Genomic DNA, 17,482 nt, shown 5'->3' on the forward strand with positions numbered 1-17,482 from the left:
GGTGTTTGAAGTATGCGGCCACTCTGGCGGAGGGAATTGTTCCTCCGGTGGGGAGGAGGGATCGGCCGCAGACTGGCAGCGGAACACCCCCCCCTCCCCCCGCCCCCAGAGGATGAAACGTCACACCCCCCCCTTCTCCCACCCCCCCCCCCCCACCCCCCCGACCAGAGGATGATCTGGGTCCTGCCCCCCTCCTCCTCTCCCCCCCACCACCCCCCCGCCCCCCCCAACCAGAGGATGACGTGGGTCAGAGAGCCGTTGCAGGCTCTGACCCCGCTCTTCGGAAGCTGCAGCGATGACTTCAGACTTTTATTTTGCAGGTCGCTTACAGCGCGGATGCGGAACGGGCCAGAAGACGGTAAAGTGGGATTCGGTGGTAGAGTTGGGCGCGCGGTTCATTAAGTCGATTTAAATGCATGCAAGCATTTAAATCGTCGGGCCGCCCGATTCGTGTGCGGGCCGGACCCGCGTCCGAATCGGGTGTCGGTAAAGCCGCGATCTGCTCGGATTCGGGTGCAGATCGCGGTATAGGCCCGACGCCCAACTTTACCGTGATTTCGCGCCTGTTGTTTTGGTAAAATCGGGCCCAATGTGTGGCTCCGAACCAGGTGGAAAATAAAAATACAAAACTCTCAAACCCAACACCCTTTGAAATCTCCTACTTTCAATTTAACGGAGATCGGAGATGGAATGGGGCAGGGGTGGGGGTGGGTGTTGGGGGAGGGTGGGGAGAGGGTGTGCAGGCAACCAGCCCACTCCCAGGAGGCAGATCCCTCATTTCAATATTTTAATGTGGCAGCATATCTCAGATATTTTCTCTGTTCCAGGTTTAACAGTTAGCTGTCTTAAGGTATTGGGACTTGAGAAACACAGCAGCTAAAAGGTGAGGCTGCTACATGGAGGAGCTAAGTGTATTTCCAGCACTGCTTGTGGGTCGGACGCAGTAGGCTTTTCTCCGTCGGCCCAGCAGGCAGTTAACATCTGCAGTGATCCAACTTCCAACACCCCGCACCCCCTCCACCCCACCCTATTACTGATGCCCCCCGATGATCTCCATACCCTGCAATTCTTTGCCAGACCCTGTATCGTTCCTCACATTCTCTCTATGCCCCTCAGATCTCCCCCCCCCCCCCCCCCCCCCCCCCCGCCGACCCCCACCACCACGATCTCCACAAACTGAAAAAAAAGAGTTGAACTCAAGAAGTGAGGTGAAAGTGACTGCCTTTGACAACCAGGCATCATTTGACCGGGTATGGCATCAAGGAGCCTTAGAAAAACTGGAGTCAAAGGGAATCAGAGGGAAAACTCTCCACTGTTGGAGTCAAACCCAGCCCAAAGGAAGATGGTTGTGGTTGTTGGAGGTCAATCATCTCAGTCCCAGGACATCACTGCAGGAGTCCCTCAGGGTAATGTCCAAGGCCCAACCATTTCTGCTGCTTCATCAATGACCTTCCCTCCATTATAAGGTCAGAAGTGGGATGTTTGTGGGTGATTGCACAATGTTTTGCACCATTTGTGACTGCTCAAACACTGAAGCAGGTTGTGCCCATATGCAGCCAGACCTGAGCAACATTCAGGCTTGGACTGACAAATAACATTCACACAATGCAAGCGCCAGGCAATGACCATTTCCAATGAGAGAGACCCTAACTATCTCCACTTGACATAGATGAATCTCCCACTATCAAATCCTGGGAGTTACCATTGACCAGAAACTAAACTGAACCAACCATATAAATACCATGGCTACAAGACTAGGTCAGAGGCTGGGAATTCTGCAGAAAGTAACTCACCTCCTGACTCACCATCTACAAGGCACAAGTCAGGAGTGTGATGGAATACTCTCCAATTTTCTGGATGTGTCCAGCTCAAATGATACTCAAGAAGCTCAACGCCACCAGGACAAAGCAGCCACTTGATTGGTACTCGTTACACAAACACCTACTTGCTCCACCACTAACACACAGTGGCAGCAGTGTGTACTATCTACAAGATGCACTACAGCAACTCACCAAGGCTCCTTCAACAGCAGCTTCCAAACCTGCGACCTCTAACATCTAGGAGGACCAGGACAGCAGATACCTGGGAACACCACCACCTGCAAATTCTCCTCCAAGTCACTCACCATCCTGACTTGGAAATATATCTTCCTTTCCTTTAATGTCCCTGGGTCAAAATCCTGGAACTCCCTCCCTAACAGCACTGTGGATGCACCTACACCACAAGGACTGCAGCGGTTCAAGAAAGCGGCTCACCTCCCACCTTTGCAAAGGCAATTAGGGATGGGCGATAAATGCTGGTCTAGCCAGTGTTACCCACACCCCATGAATAAATAAAAACTACAAAGCCCTCTGTCCCACCTCCTCCTTTTATCTTTCAATTCCATCAATTTTCCTTCATCCCCACCTGAGTTTTCAATCCCACCTACCCATCTTTCCATTCTATCCCTTACTCCAACCTACCCAGCTGCTCATCATATTCTTCAATTCTTCCTGGGTTCAACAATGCAACCTCCGCTCTCCACCCCCCCCCCCCCCCACCAACACCACTGTTTCCTGACCTTGTTTAAATTGGCCACATCAATATCCTCATTCTACAATCTGACTACACCCTGAACTGACAACCTTCCCCCTGACTCTAGTTATCTGTGAATTTGTGGACTCCTGCCAACACTATTGTTACGAATCTGTTAATTAAATCAAACCTTGTCATCTTTGTGCAAAGCTTGTATGAAAGTGGAAGAGCCAGGAACACACGTAGGCTGGTTTAGTCCCATAAAGGTGGCCATCTCCTCCATCGGGGTGTTGCGCTGCCCAATGCGGGGGTGACTGATAATATCACAAGAGTGTGGACATCATGGTGCTACTAAGAATGGATGTTCACAAAAGCTGCCATGTGGTGCACATTTACATGTGACCCGTGGGTAGCATGGTGGTTAGCATTGCTGCCTCACAGCACCAGGAACCCAGGTTCGATTCCTGGCTTGTGTGTGGAGTTTGCACATTCTCCCCATGTCTGCGTGGGTTTTCTCCGGGTTCTCCGGTTTCCTCCCACAGTCCAGAGATGTGCGGGTTTGGTCGATTGACCATGCTAAATTGCCCTTAGTGTCAGGGGGACTAGCTACGGTAAGTGCATGTGGTTATGGGGATAGGGCCTGGGTGGGATTGTGGTCAGTGCAGACTCGATGGGCTGAATGGCCTCCTTCTGCACTGTAGAATTCTATGATTCTATGACCCACTCATTCTGTTCAAAGATTCGGTTGGAAGAAATCATTCAGGAGTGAGGCTTTGCAAATGGGCTGATTTTGAAACCGGGGTTCTCTGGGTGAGGGGTAAGCGCTGGGCTTGGATTGGAGTTGGGATGGTTTGGAGAACAAATTCTTGGTTTGCCGAACTTGCTTTGGAGCAGGAACTTTATTCAGTACATTCCCTAATCACCTGTGGGACCATCTGCCTGGGAATGTAATCTCCAGCCAAGGCAGCGATGTAGCCACTTCGACGATGTGGTTCTGATTGAGAATATATGTTTCTTCCCCATCCATTTCCACCTCTGCTCTTTTCACTTGGTCAACTCGTGTTCATTTCTGCCCGGAGGTGACATTTATTAAAGTCCTCGGCGTGGCTGGGAGAGTTTGAAATTGACCTGAAATTGACAAGGAAAGGGGGGAATCTCGCAGCTGAGAAAAAAAAAGTGTTTGGCTGTTCCTTGTTAATTTCAGATCCCCATGGAAGTTGTGACTCAGGAATGTGCTGGGTTTCTCTAATAGCCCCTCACCGAAGAGAAGGACCGCCTCCAGTTTGGATCCAGCTTTCCCCCCCACCCCCTCCCTCCCTCCTCGGGCTAGGATTTCATTCCCTCCCCGGCCCAGATCTCCCACCAAACAAAGAGCTCTGAGCTGATCAGGATCTCCCGACCCTGAAGGAATTCTCTATGTCCTGATTAGAAGCAGATGCGGCTCAGCAGAACGCTGCCATTGATGATAAACTTTTTGCCTCTTTGTTTAAAACTCTAGTGTGCACGGTGCTTACCCCTCCAGTCCTCGGAACCGGCTGCTGTCTGTCTCAGCACTTGATGTGAGAGGAGTGGGAGTTTGGAGACAACTCTTAACTTTTTCCCCCCCTCTCTCTGTGTCTCTCTTCAGCCCAATTGGAGAGGATCGGGGGGCTGCAACAATTTGAAGCGTTGACTTGGAGGTTGCAGTATGGGGGCATGGTGGATAGCCAAGTTTGTACTGGGATGTGCGATTTTAATCTGTTTTACCATTGAAGAAGCGTTAACCCAACAAGCAAGCCAGTTTGGAGCAGTGAGATTCACAGGAGCCGGAGACAGAGAATTACAATCGCGGGTCAGGAGACGAGGTCAAGACAACTTGAGAGGGTAAAATTCAATCCTTAATTGCAAATAATCCGGAGAGAAAAGAATTACAGTCAAATTTCTAACAGGGGGGAGAAAGCTAGAAAAACCCATTTCATTCTGAATGTGGTCATTATCAGAGTTGATTTAGAAATCTTATCTTTTTTTTTAACAAAACACAGATGGAACTCAGTAACGCAGCTGAGCATCTGAAGTTCTTTTTTAGACATGACCAAGTTTCAATACAGGAAAAGTTTGCCAGGAGTCCGGAGTCGTTTGGTCACTCCATCTGCTCTCTGTGCTCCACCCGGCCACCCCCCAAAACTTTGTGCCTTTGTTTTTGGGAGTTTGGGAATGCGGTTAAAAAGTGGAAGGCAGCCAGCTGTTCGGCTCAGAGCTAAAGGGGATGTTCGGTGCCGAGTGTTTCAATTGGAAAAGCAGGGTGAGGTATCCCGGAATAAAAAGAGGATCTGGATTCTTTCAGGGCAGCTTTTGAGAGGAGCCGAGTCCTTTGTCTTGGTTGGAATGTGACATTGGAAGGGGGTGGGGGGTGGGGGGAGAGAGAGAGATCTTAAGGGGAAGGAGGGGGGGGGGGGGCGGTTTAAAGAGAACTGTGACTTGGACTGGCAAAATGTCAAGACCTGGAGAGAGTTTATAGGACCTACTTGTAAAAAAAAATCTTTCAAAGCAAAAACATGCATTTGTCCTTGTATAAGTGTACATTTCCTTCTGTATGTTTAACAACCCTTCAAAACCCAGAGCCACCAAATAGCACATGGAATCAGCCCGGAACACCTCTCAGGAAATTCGTTCTAATCAGGGGGTAATTGTTCATAAGAGGCCGAATAAGCCAAATTCCATTTGTTTATTACATGGGATTCCAGAAATGTTATCACTGTTTTGGGATTACATTCTACCATCCATCTCTTTTCCCATGATGACCTCAGCCCAATGGTCTGGATTTTAATTTACCAAGACAGAGGTCTGATTAATGGAAGGCCCATATGGCCAATGTTGATGGGTTGGGTTTCATTAAGTTGTAAAACAGAGAGAAATGCAATGAAGTGAGTAGGGTTAAATCATAGAATCCCTACAATGCAGAAGGAGGCCATTCGCTCCATCGAGACTGCACCAACAACAATCCCACCCAGGCCCTATCCCCGTAACCCCTGACTGAGGGGCAATTTAGCGTGGCCAATCAACCTAACCCGTACATCTTTTGACTGTGGGAGGAAATCAGAGCACCTGGAGGAAACCCACGAAGACACGGGGAGAAAGTGCAAACTCCACACAGTCACCCGAGGCCAGAATTGAACCCAGGTGCCCAGCACTGTGAAGTAGAAGTGCTGACAACTGTACCACCGTGCCACAGATGAGACAGGCCAAGGCAATGAAAACACTGCTGGCAACAATGTTGATTTTAGCAGATAGATTATTGTCAAAGATATAGTGGGAATAATTGGAGTTTGAAGCCGTGCTTCTCTGGCTGGTCAGTAGCCAGGATCTTGATTAAATCACAAACCTAGAAATTACTCAGGAAGTATGAGGGGCTTGAATTAAATTGTGTGAAGATTGCACAGAAATCTGCATTTTATTTTCAAGTTGGGGGGCGGGATGATAAGCAAGTTTGTGGATGACACAAAGATTGGCAGGGTCAATAGTGAGGAAGAATGTCTTAGGTTGCAAGAAGATATCGATGGGTTTGTCAGATGGGCAGATCAGTGACAGATGGAATTTTAACCCTGAAAGGTGCGAAGCGATGCACTTTGGAACTTTGGAGTGACAAGACATGGGAATACTTAATGAATGGCAGGACACTCGGAAGCTCAGTGGAACAGAGGGATCTTGGGGTGCTTGTCCACAGATCCCTGAAGGTGGCAGGACAGGTTAAAAGGGTAGTTAAGAAGGCATACAGGACACTTGCCCTTATCAGTCATAGCATAGATGATAAGAGCAGGGAGGTTATATTGGAGTTGTACAAAACTTTAATTAGGCCACAGCTGGAGTACTGTGTGCAGTTCTGGTTGCCTCACCATAGGAAGGATGTGATTGCATTGGAGAGGGTGCAGAAGAGATTCACCAGAATGTTGCCTGGGATGGATCATTTGAGCTATGAAGAGAGGCTGGATAGGTTTGGAACGGAGGAGTCTGAGGGGGGACCTGATTGAGGTGTGTAAGATTATGAGAGGTATGGACAGGGTGAATAGAATGCAGATGTTCCCCTTAGTTAAAGGGTCAATAATGAGGAGGCATAATTTTAAGGTAATGGGCAGGAGGTTTAGAGGGGATTTGATCCAGAGGGTGGTGGGAGTGTGGAATTCACTGCCTGGGAGGGGAATAAAGTGGAAAACCTCACAATCTTTAAAAGGTACATGGATGAGCATTCAAAATGTCATAATATTCAAAGCTAAGTGCTGGAAAGTTGGGATTAGTGTAGATTTAATACAGCTTTTGTCAGTGCAGACTCAATGGGCTGAAGGACCTTTTCTACACTGTATGACTCTATGACGAAGTGGGCCACTGAACTGCCTCCTATATGGATGCCATTGAAGGATGGAGACATTGTACCTTTACCCAGAAGCCCCAAAGCTAGACTGTGACAGGACAATGAACATGGTGTGTGTTGCAAGTTGCCAGCCTGCCGTAGCTCTTTGAGTTGATTTTCCAGTGAAGTTTTTGTAATTCAGCAGCAATTAACTTTTAAGTGTCAGTTGAGTTGAAATGTACATGTTCCTGAAATCCTCGATTCAGATGAAAACTTTGTGAATAATTATTTCTCCTGGGTAGCAATTGAACCAAGTGTGATTGCCTTTGAATGCTATACGTGCAGAGTGCCGTTTACAAACTGATGCAGACGCAAAGTTGCTCGATTGTAAAAGCAGTGAGAGTTGCCTTAAACTGCATCAGCAAGAGGCAGAAATCATCACTTTTCTAGATAATTGGAACACAGCGAAACCTTTGAGATTTATTCATCCTAATCTGTAATGTATTTCGAACTAAAATGAATTCACTATTGCAAATGTAATGTCTGTAACCTAAAGATTGGGTTGTGAATATGTGGGATCCCCACCCTCAACACACATGGTCAATGTTTAACATTGTGGAATCAATGAATATCCACTAGGACACATGGAGATCCTCAATGATTTTTCTTGAAGGAAGTTTTGAGATAATAGTTGTTTTATAACCGTTAGTGAGTTTGGTGAGTTTGCTTAACTTTACATATCTACATTACAGTTTATGAGTAATATATATCCTTCAGATATTTTGAACCAGATGTTTCTTAGTGCCATGTCTGAAACATTGATAATTGCAACTATTTCTGAATTCTAAAAAAATACAGTAAGTTTAAATCCACACTTGGTAATCTGATGTTTACAGTAATAGTGATAGATTTAATCTAAAGGAAATTTTCTTCATTTCTAACATTGGATTGACATTTGTGTTGTTTTACCTCTCTCTTTCTCTTTGATCATGCCATTAAATCTTTCCTCTGGTGTAATGAGTAAAACATAGCAAAAAGTGAGTTGGATTGATTCAGACAAACCCAGTGTGAGCATATTATTGCCATTACATCACAGGAATGAATCTGTTTTCAACAAGACCAAATACAAAAGTCAAGCTCTCCTGGCCTTTTAACTGGTGTTAATCAGTGATTCAAAGATCAGAGTTTTTCTATCACACTGTAATTCTTTCATCCAATTTGGATTGTGCTAAATTATGTTTGAGTGACACAGCGCTGTTTTTTTAAATATTCAATCATGGGACATTGGCGTCACTGGCTGGCCAACATTTATTGCCCATCCCTAGTTAGAACCTAGAACAATACAGCACAAGAACAGGCCCTTCGGCCCACGTTGTTGTACCAAACATGACGTCAAATTAAATGAATTCCTTCTGCCTTCTCGTGGAACATATCCCTCTATTCCTTGCATATTCATGTACTTATCTAAAAGCTTCTTAAACACCCCTATCGTATCTGCCTGCACGACCACACCTGGCAGCCCATTCCAGACACCGATCATTCTCTGTGCAAAAAACTTGCCCCTCACATCTCCTTTGAACTTTCCTCCTCTCGCCTTAAGTGCATGCCTCCTATTGGACATTTCAACTCTGTGAAAAAAATTCTGACTGTCAACCCGATCTATGCTGTTGTAAAGGTGGTGGTGAGCTGCCTTCTTGAACCCACATGCTGTGGGTTGACCCACAATGCCGTTAGGAGGGAATCCCAGGATTTTGACCTCCGTACAATTCAGGGTGCATATATATATTAGTAAAGGGTCTGACAACAGCTAAGTTGGACCTGATTTCTGGCAAGTTCTGACTCAAATTCTCTTTGTCATAAGAGAGCTCTGCGTGTTTAAAGTTTGATGTGGAGATGCCGGCGTTGGACTGGGGTAAACACAGTAAGAAGTCTAACAACACTAGGTTAAAGTCCAACAGGTTTATTTGGTACCAAACGCCACTAGCCTTTGGAGCGTGTTGCTCCTTCGTCAGGTGGAGTGGGAGATCTGCTCACAAACAGGGCATACAGAGACACAAACTCAATTTACAGAATAATGATTGGAATGTGAGTCTTTACAGCTAATCAAGTCTTAAAGGTACAGACAATGTAAGTGGAGAGAGCATTAAGCACAGGTTAAAGAGATGTGTATTGTCTCCAGACAGGACAGCTAGTGAGATTTTGCAAGTCCAGGCAAGTTGTGGGGGTTACAGATAGTGTGACATGAACCCAAGATCCCGGTTGAGGCCGTCCTCATGTGTGCGGAACCTGTCTATCAGTCTCTGCTCAGCGACTCTGCGCTGTCGTGTGTCGTGAAGGCCGCCTTGGAGAACGCTTACCCGAAGATCAGAGGCCGAATGCCCGCTGAAGTGCTCCCCAACAGGAAGAGAACAGTCTTGCCTGGTGATTGTCGAGCGGTGTTCATTCATCCGTTGTCATAGCGTCTGCATGGTTTCTCCAATGTACCATGCCTCGGGACATCCTTTCCTGCAGCGTATCAATGTACCTGATACGCTGCAGGAAAGGATGTCCCGAGGCATGGTACATTGGAGAAACCATGCAGACACTGCGACAACGGATGAATGAACACCACTCGACAATCACCAGGCAAGACTGTTCTCTTCCTGTTGGGGAGCACTTCAGCGGTCACGGGCATTCGGCCTCTGATCTTCAGGTAAGCGTTCTCCAAGGCGGCCTTCATGACACACGACAGCGCAGAGTCGCTGAGCAGAGACTGATAGCCAAGTTCCACACACATGAGGACGGCCTCAACCGGGATCTTGGGTTCATGTCACACTATCTGTAACCCCCACAACTTGCCTGGACTTGCAAAATCTCACTATCTGTCATGTCTGGAGACAATACACATCTCTTTAACCTGTGCTTAATGCTCTCTCCACTCACATTGAATGTACCTTTAAGACTTGATTAGCTGTAAAGACTCACATTCCAATCATTATTCTGTAAATTGAGTTTGTGTCTATGTATGCCCTGTTTGTGAGCAGATCTCCCACTCACCTGATGAAACACCACACTCCAAAGGCTAGTGGCGTTTGCTACCAAATAAGCCTGTTGGACTTTAACCTGGTGTTGTTAGACTTCTTACTGTGTTTAAAGTTTGACCATTCTCAAGGAAATCTGCCCCAGTGACGCCATCCCCCCGATTCTCTCCCACTAGGCAAGCAGAAACTTGTTTTGAGCCGGTTAAGCCACACTGGAGTTATGGACCATGCAGTGTCAAACTCAAGGCATGAGAGATTGCCCTGTCCAGGTGGCCCTCCCAATGGTTCTCTCCAGAGCTGGGTCAGAACTTGACTCCAAAGTTCTGCTGTGATTTTTGCAATAGAGTTTGGAACAACATTGTTTTTGTAGAGGTGGATGTTACCAGTGAAGTATGATTGTAAGGAAGGTGTAGTTCTGTGTTACAGAAATCATTGTTCACTGCAGACTTATATATTGATTCATTGATAATGGGAGTTAATAAAGATTGAGACCATTGCTTTGATAGTCTATAAATCCAGAGAATTTCACTGCATGAAGCAATTTTCTGTTCATGTTGATTGATTGTCCCCATGATGACCCAAAACTCTTCTAGATGGCCCACACAGTCTCGGGATAGGTGAGTTGCTAGCCTTATGTCACAGAACTGGTGTGAAAGTTTCATGTTTTTCTCCGACAATTCTTTATTCAAATCCTAGCAGCTCCAAGCGCATCATTTGAACTCAGCTCAGGCTTTTGTCTGCTGTCTTGGTCAGGAGCGAATATGTGGTAGAAAGTAATCTAAAGAGTGCTTATGGGGTAGAGACAAGAAAACAAAGGCACACATGTTGCTGTACGGTATTTATTGTCTGTATAAATCTCATCACATAGGCTGGAATTTTACTGTCCTGCCCACCATGGGAATCAGAGCAGGCAAAGGGTGGATCATGGAAAGGCCCATTGATCTCAGGCAGGATTTTACAGTTTTGGGAAGAGCGAAGCCGTAAAGTCCCACCTACATTCTCTGTATAAATACCACAGTAGCAGAAAGTACAAGGCAACAAAAATGCTGCTTAATTGACCCACTCCCTCTCCAGCCCATGTGTAATCTACCCTCTCCTGCACTCAACCCACAAGGGGGAGAGCAGTCTATGGTCATCTGGAACTATGGCAACTTTACCTTTTACCATATCGTAGACTCCACCCCATCCATTTAACCTTCTGAAGAAAAGAAGTATGTACAACACCGTATGGGCGGCACAGTAGCACAGTGGTTAGCACTGCTGCTTTACAGCTCCAGGGACCTGGGTTCGATTCCCGGTTTGGGTGACTGTCTGTGTGGAGTTTGCACATTCTCCTTGTGTCTGCGTGGGTTTCCTCCGGGTGCTCCGGTTTCCTCTCACAGTCCAAAGATGTGCGGGTTAAGTTGATTGGCCATGCTAAAAATTGCCCCTTAGTGTGCTGAGATGCGTAGGTTAGAGGGATTAGCGGGTAAATATGTATAGGGATAAGGGGGTAGGGCCTGGCTGGGATTGTGGTCGGTGCAGACTCGTTGGGCCAAATGGCCTCTTTCTGCACTGTAGGGTTTCTATGATTCTATGAACACAATAACTGCAGAATACCTGTCCATTTACACCTCTCCACTCAGCCATGCTGATTGGGGCTATTTACTGCATCTCCAGATCACTCTGAACAGAATGAAATGGCCTTCATTCATCAACACAAACAGAATACAAGGTGGGGGTGTTAACTATTAGCCTTATTCTCATGTCAAGTATCTCCACTGATTTGATCAAAGACTGGTTAGGCTGTGGGTTTAGTCTATTTTGGTCAATTAGGGCAGTTTAACCCAGAATAAATTCAATTTGTGTTAATTTCCTACTTTAGTAAAAGTGCTAACTGGCTTGGATTAGCAGAATAGCGAACAAAATGTGGGTTATTGGAGGCCAGTAGTTACAGTCCATTCCCTTTATTTCAACAAAAATGCTTGCATATCTTGCAGGGAAGTACTGATGTGAATGTGCTCTGTAAACAAACTCTCCAATTGGCAGTGTGGTCATTCCTGCCATTCTGTATGGACGGAGGGATAATTCTTTATTTAAGGGACCCGTACAATAGATAGCGTTCATACTTATCATTTCTACCTGAGACATTCATCTAATTTTCAGGCAAATTTCATGTTATTGTCAGCCAGTGAACAGCTGTGATCTTCAAATAAATCCTGAGAGTGACCCTGGGGAAAGGAGACAGCAATTAGAATGGCCATTTCAAATTGTGGGTTTGCTTTAGCTAGTGGTTGGCGAACAACAAGAAGTGTCTGTGTTCCTGAATGCTTCAAAAGCAGGCAATTTTAACTCTTTGCATTGAAATTTTGTTTCTGGCACAGTCATTAACTGATACCGTTCAGCAATGGCCCAAGTTCCTTAACTGGGTGACAGTAGTGACAGAGGCTAAGGTTCGCCTGACTGAACAAGTGTTAAGGAAGGCAAAATCAGCCAGGGTTCCTGCTCCTGAAAAATGTGGGTATTGTTGGATATAGGTGACAAGTTGTTTGGGCTCAATTATGCAGCCATTCCTGCAACTCTGTGTTGATAATTATTGTAAGAAGTTTAACAACACCAGGTTAAAGTCCAACAGGTTTATTTGGTAGCAAAAGCCACACAAGCTTTCGGAGCCCCAAGCCACCTGAAGAAGGGGCTTGGGGCTCCGAAAGCTTGTGTGGCTTTTGCTACCAAATAAACCTGTTGGACTTTAACCTGGTGTTGTTAAACTTCTTACTGTGTTTACCCCAGTCCAACGCCGGCATCTCCACATCTTGATAATTATTGTCCAGCTTCAGGAAGAATGGACACTTGGGTGGGTGTGGAGTTGAGTTCTGAAAGACTTCTCATGCTTAAAGATCAACATGCCAGAGATGAGGGGTGGGATTTTCCAGCCCATTTCCCCAAGGCCAGAAAGTCCCGCCCAAGGTCAACGGACCTTTGCATCGTTCGTGTCCCACTTGCTACGATTCCCGTGACGGGTGGGATGGTAAAATTCTGCCCGAGATCTTTTCCTAATTTCCCCTCTGATCTTTCTACGAGTCACTTTAAATCTATGTCACCCAGTCACTGATCTCTCTGCTGAAGTAATTAGCCCCTTCCTATCCATTCTGTCCAGGGTCCTCACAGTTCTCTACATCACAATCAAAGCATCATTCAGCACCTCTGATCCATGGAGAACAATTGCAGCCTATCCATTTTTTCCTCAGAGCTGCAATTTTCCAGTCCTGGCAACATCCTCGTAGACCTCCTAGGTACCCTCTCTATTACAAATATATCCTTTCTGTAATGAGGTGACCAGAACAGCACACAGTATTCAAGTTATGGCCAATATGGCTAATGTTTTACATAGTTCCAGCATAACTTACATTCTATGCCTCGCTAATAAATGAAAGGATTCCATAGGCCGCCTTAATGAAGTAATGTTGGAATTTCTTTATAACTAGCTGTAGAGAAATTGTGTTGTGTGGTTTGAAATGGTGCTTGCTTCGTTTCAGCGTCTTACAGACCTGGGATATATCTGGTGTGATCCTGCCTTCAATTCTGGTGTAGGTCTTGTTTCAGCCCTCGGTACAATACTGGACTCTCAATGCTAGAGCTACAATTCCAATGTAATTCTCATCTGGAGTTCCCACCCTAATTATATGAGCTTCGCTGGTCAGTGACCCAGAAATAATTGGGAGAAGATTATCCTGTGTTTCTAGAATGAGTAAGCAATGTTATCAGTAGAGCAGTGCCCAAATGCCGGTGTGAATCTCTCATCACCCACCACCTGAGCACACTGCTCAGGTAGTGCGATCCGAAAGACCCAGAGGCAGATTCTAAAATGCAAAGATTTCGGAAAATCACATGTCGCCCAGATTCCTGTCCCTCACCAGGGAACTCGGCAGGAAACAAAATGGAAATTGGATTTAATGAGTCATACAAAGTAAAGTCTATGGTGGTTGTAAGTTCTCTGTGGTCAGCTCCCTGTGGCTAGATGAAGGACATTTTTGGAGAAACGGGTGCAAACTCGGGTGAAGATACATGATCCCTCAGCCACAAAGGTCAAGCCGGTGGTGGGGGTGGGGGGGGGGGGGGGGGGGGGGGAGAGGTTTGAATGTGCTGCCAATACAACTTGAGAGCTTTCTGATTTGTAAGCTTGAAGAATGAGTCTTTGTGTGTTCTGGATTCCTTATTTTCTTTTCTTTCATCTTAAGAATGCCTAGACTTTACTAAGCTCTTACTAAAGCACTGGTTTACTTGGGAAGTAACTGCAAGGTATGCCCTCCTATACTGAGGGATCATTTAGCTGTGTCCGATCACAAACATTCATGCATTACCTATCAGTGGTCAGTGGATAGTGACGGGAGCAGGACGCCAGGCTAATTGTCCTCCCTATCTCAAACCTTGAGGCCAAATGATAGTTGGAAATTCATATTTGAAGATCACCCAATTAGATTTCCAAACTCGTAGAATTCAAGCCCTCCAAAGCCCAAGTTCAAGATCGATAGTCTGTGTGGAGTTTGTACGTTCTCCTGTGTCTGCGTGCGTTTCCTCCGGGTGCTCTGGTTTCCTCCAACACTCCAAAGATACGCGGGTTAGGTTGATTGGCCATGCTAAATTGCCCCTTAGTGTCAGGACGGCCAGCAGGGTAAATATGTGGGGTTACGGGGATAGGGCCTAGGTGGGATCGTTGTTGGTGCAGGCTCGATGGGCTGAATGGCCTCCCTCTGCACTGTAGGGATTCTATGAATCTATGATTCCATCTTCATCGAGTTAATAGAACATCAAAATTCCTTAATGCTTCTCCTGTAGCTCAAAGCCCAAGAATAAGGATGTTCGCACAGTAAAACAATTAGTAACCCAACTATGTTCTGATTACGTTTTTGGAATTTAGTTCAGAAACAAAGCTCAGATATGTGAACATGCTTTAATCATTTGCTAGTGGTCTCGGAACTGAGTCCTGATCAACGCAGCCTTAGTTTAATAATGTTCCTGTTTGGCCACCAATGTCTATAAACTCTTATTAAAAAGAAGAGAGGTGATGGGAACATTAATTTGGAATGAGTTTGGAGCCACCAGTTTCAGCGTTGTCAATACCATTCTCAGCTCGCCTTTCTGTACCTAATGATTAGTGATTCAGAGGGTTTTACATATTATTCGGCCATTGCTAAAGCTGTGGTCACTTCTCTGCTGAATTATCTCTTGATCCTTCAAGAACCACATCCTGACTGAAGCTTCATCCTCCCTGCACCTTCAATGTCCTGAAACACACTACCTTCTATTCCACTAACATTCCCTCCCTCGGTCTTTACATCACCATTTACAGTATTTTAAAACCCATCCTGATGTCACATACTGCATGATTCACTTCATCCTATTTTTCCAACCATGGGAATATGCTACCAAAAGAGAAAACGCTGGAAAATTTCAGCAGGTCTAGCAGCATTCCTTCACCCTACAGTATAAATATCTCCCGCTTTCTATGCCTTTTAGCTTTGACAAAGTATCATCTGGACTCGAAACGTCAGCTCTTTTCTCTCCTTACAGACGCTGCCAGACCTGCTGAGATTTTCCAGCATTTTCTCTTTTGGTTTCAGATTCCAGCATCCGCAGTAATTTGCTTTTATCCATTGGAATATGCTGCTCGGTCGGCCTTGGTCTGTCCCAGATTGCCTCTCAATTATAAGATCACATATCTGAGTATATGTGCGCAGTCCTTTAATTCCTACTTTGTTCCTGTTGTATGGCTATTGCACACTGGTTGATTTATCTGCTGCAATCAGTCATCAGTCTAGTAATTCAAGCTAAATAAAACCATTCAGCAATAATTAATTCTACAATAATGACTGGACTGTCAAAAAGGATTGCTTGGATTTAAAGCAGCAAGCTTCTATTAAAGCAGCTAATTAGAGAAAATGCTATCTTTGGATCTGGAGTTGATGTTGGAGTGTTTTGCTTGGACAGCAGTCACATACAATGGACATGGGTATAAAGGGTTTGGGTGGAAGTTTAGCATTTCCTTTTGGGATCTGGTATCCGTCTCGAGTTGACCAGTTTTGGTTTTTGATGCAAGTGCAAATTAGTCCCTTGGAAGCAACAACAACAACTTGCATTGATATGGAACCTTTAACAAAGTGAAACACCTGAAAGCTTCTCAAAGGAGCATTCTCTGACGATGAAGGTGGGGTTTAGTGCATGCTGTGCGAATATCGCAGTAATTGCAGTGGGAAAATCTGACACCACATGAGGATAGATAGACAAAGATGGAACAAAGAAGTCGGTTTTAAAGAGCGTCTTAAAGGAGGTAGAGAGGCCAAAGGGTCAGGGAATGAATTCCAGGTCTTGGGCCTTGGCAGCTGATGGCAGAGCAGCAGTGTGTTAATTAAGATAGTGCAACCAACACAACACTCTAAGCCAGTAATCAGTGAAGAATGACCAACTCAGAGGGTAGAATTTTAAGGATGGTGAGTGATTGGTGCTTGCCATCCTGACAGTCAACTGCCATTGACATTGAAGGTTCTCTTGAGCGATGATTGGCTGTGGGCAGAATTTCTGTCTGCCCTTGGAAGGAATTCCCACCCCTGAGAACAGTCGGCCAATCAAATTGACCGGCAGCTCTTCAACCCGGCCAATCACAGAACTGCAGTGGCCAGAAGCGGTACTGCAGCATACTGCCTGGGACTAAGTCTTGGGCTATTTGAAAAGGTAAGTCATAAGGATATGATGTTACAACAAAACAGTTTCACTGCTGCAATTGTTGGGTCCATACCTGACATTCACATTAACTCAGTTCTACTTGCCCCGAGTCTTTGGGTATTTGAGAGCAGGGGAGTGCTAATCAGTGTCCCTCCTTCTGTCAAATATTGCTCTTAGTCCATAGTCGTACACAGATATAAGACCTGTTTGAAACTGGTTACCAAACATCCTGAAATACATTTCCCCATTCGCCCCTGACGTTCTCCTGGAGAGAAATCTATGTCAGTAAGTCTAAAAACATGTACCAACTAGGGCGGCACGGTGACACACTGGTTAAGCACTGCTGCCTCATGGCCCAGGGACCTGAGTTCGATTCCCCACTTCAATCACTGTCTGTGCGGAGTTTGAACATTCTCCGTGTGTCTTTATGGGTTTCCTCCGGGTGCTCTGGTTTCCTCCCACAGTCCAAAGGTGTGCAGGTTAGGTGGATTAGCCATGCTAAATTGCCCCTTAGTGTCGGGGGACTAGCTAGGGTAAATGCATGGGGTTATGGGGATAGGACCTGGGTGGGATTGTGGTCAGTGCAGACTCAATGGGCCAAAAGGCCTCCTTTTGCACTGTATGATTCTATAAACTGAGTCAAGAGTTTCTTCCTTGCTGTCATCAGACCTTTGAATGGTCCTATCATATATTAAGCTGATCTTTCTCTTCACATTATCTGTAACTACAACACTACACTACACCCTATCCTTCTTCTCCTTTATGTACTCTATGAATGGTATGTTTTGTCTGTACAGCATGCAAGAAGCAATATTTTTCACTGTATCCCAATACAGGTGACAATAATAATCAAATCTTCTGAACACTAACACTTGCATAATAAGGAGGCAGGCCAAATATGGCTCTTGCATTATTTGTACAAAGT

At 45.6% G+C, this 17,482-nt stretch overlaps 1 protein-coding gene across 1 annotated transcript in view; it reads left to right on the forward strand.

Moving 5' to 3' along the window:
- The first annotated feature begins 3,926 nt into the window (after positions 1-3,926).
- fbn3 (fibrillin 3) overlaps positions 3,927-17,482 on the forward strand; it is a 268,519-nt gene continuing 254,963 nt past the window's right edge. Inside the window, exon 1 of the mRNA XM_078198473.1 lies at positions 3,927-4,377. Within this exon, the coding sequence (XP_078054599.1) occupies positions 4,202-4,377 (176 nt within the window). The 5' untranslated portion in view covers positions 3,927-4,201. The remainder of the gene's footprint in view (positions 4,378-17,482) is intronic.

Source organism: Mustelus asterias, chromosome 26 (genome assembly GCF_964213995.1).
Source record: "Mustelus asterias chromosome 26, sMusAst1.hap1.1, whole genome shotgun sequence".
Lineage (NCBI taxonomy): Eukaryota > Metazoa > Chordata > Chondrichthyes > Carcharhiniformes > Triakidae > Mustelus > Mustelus asterias.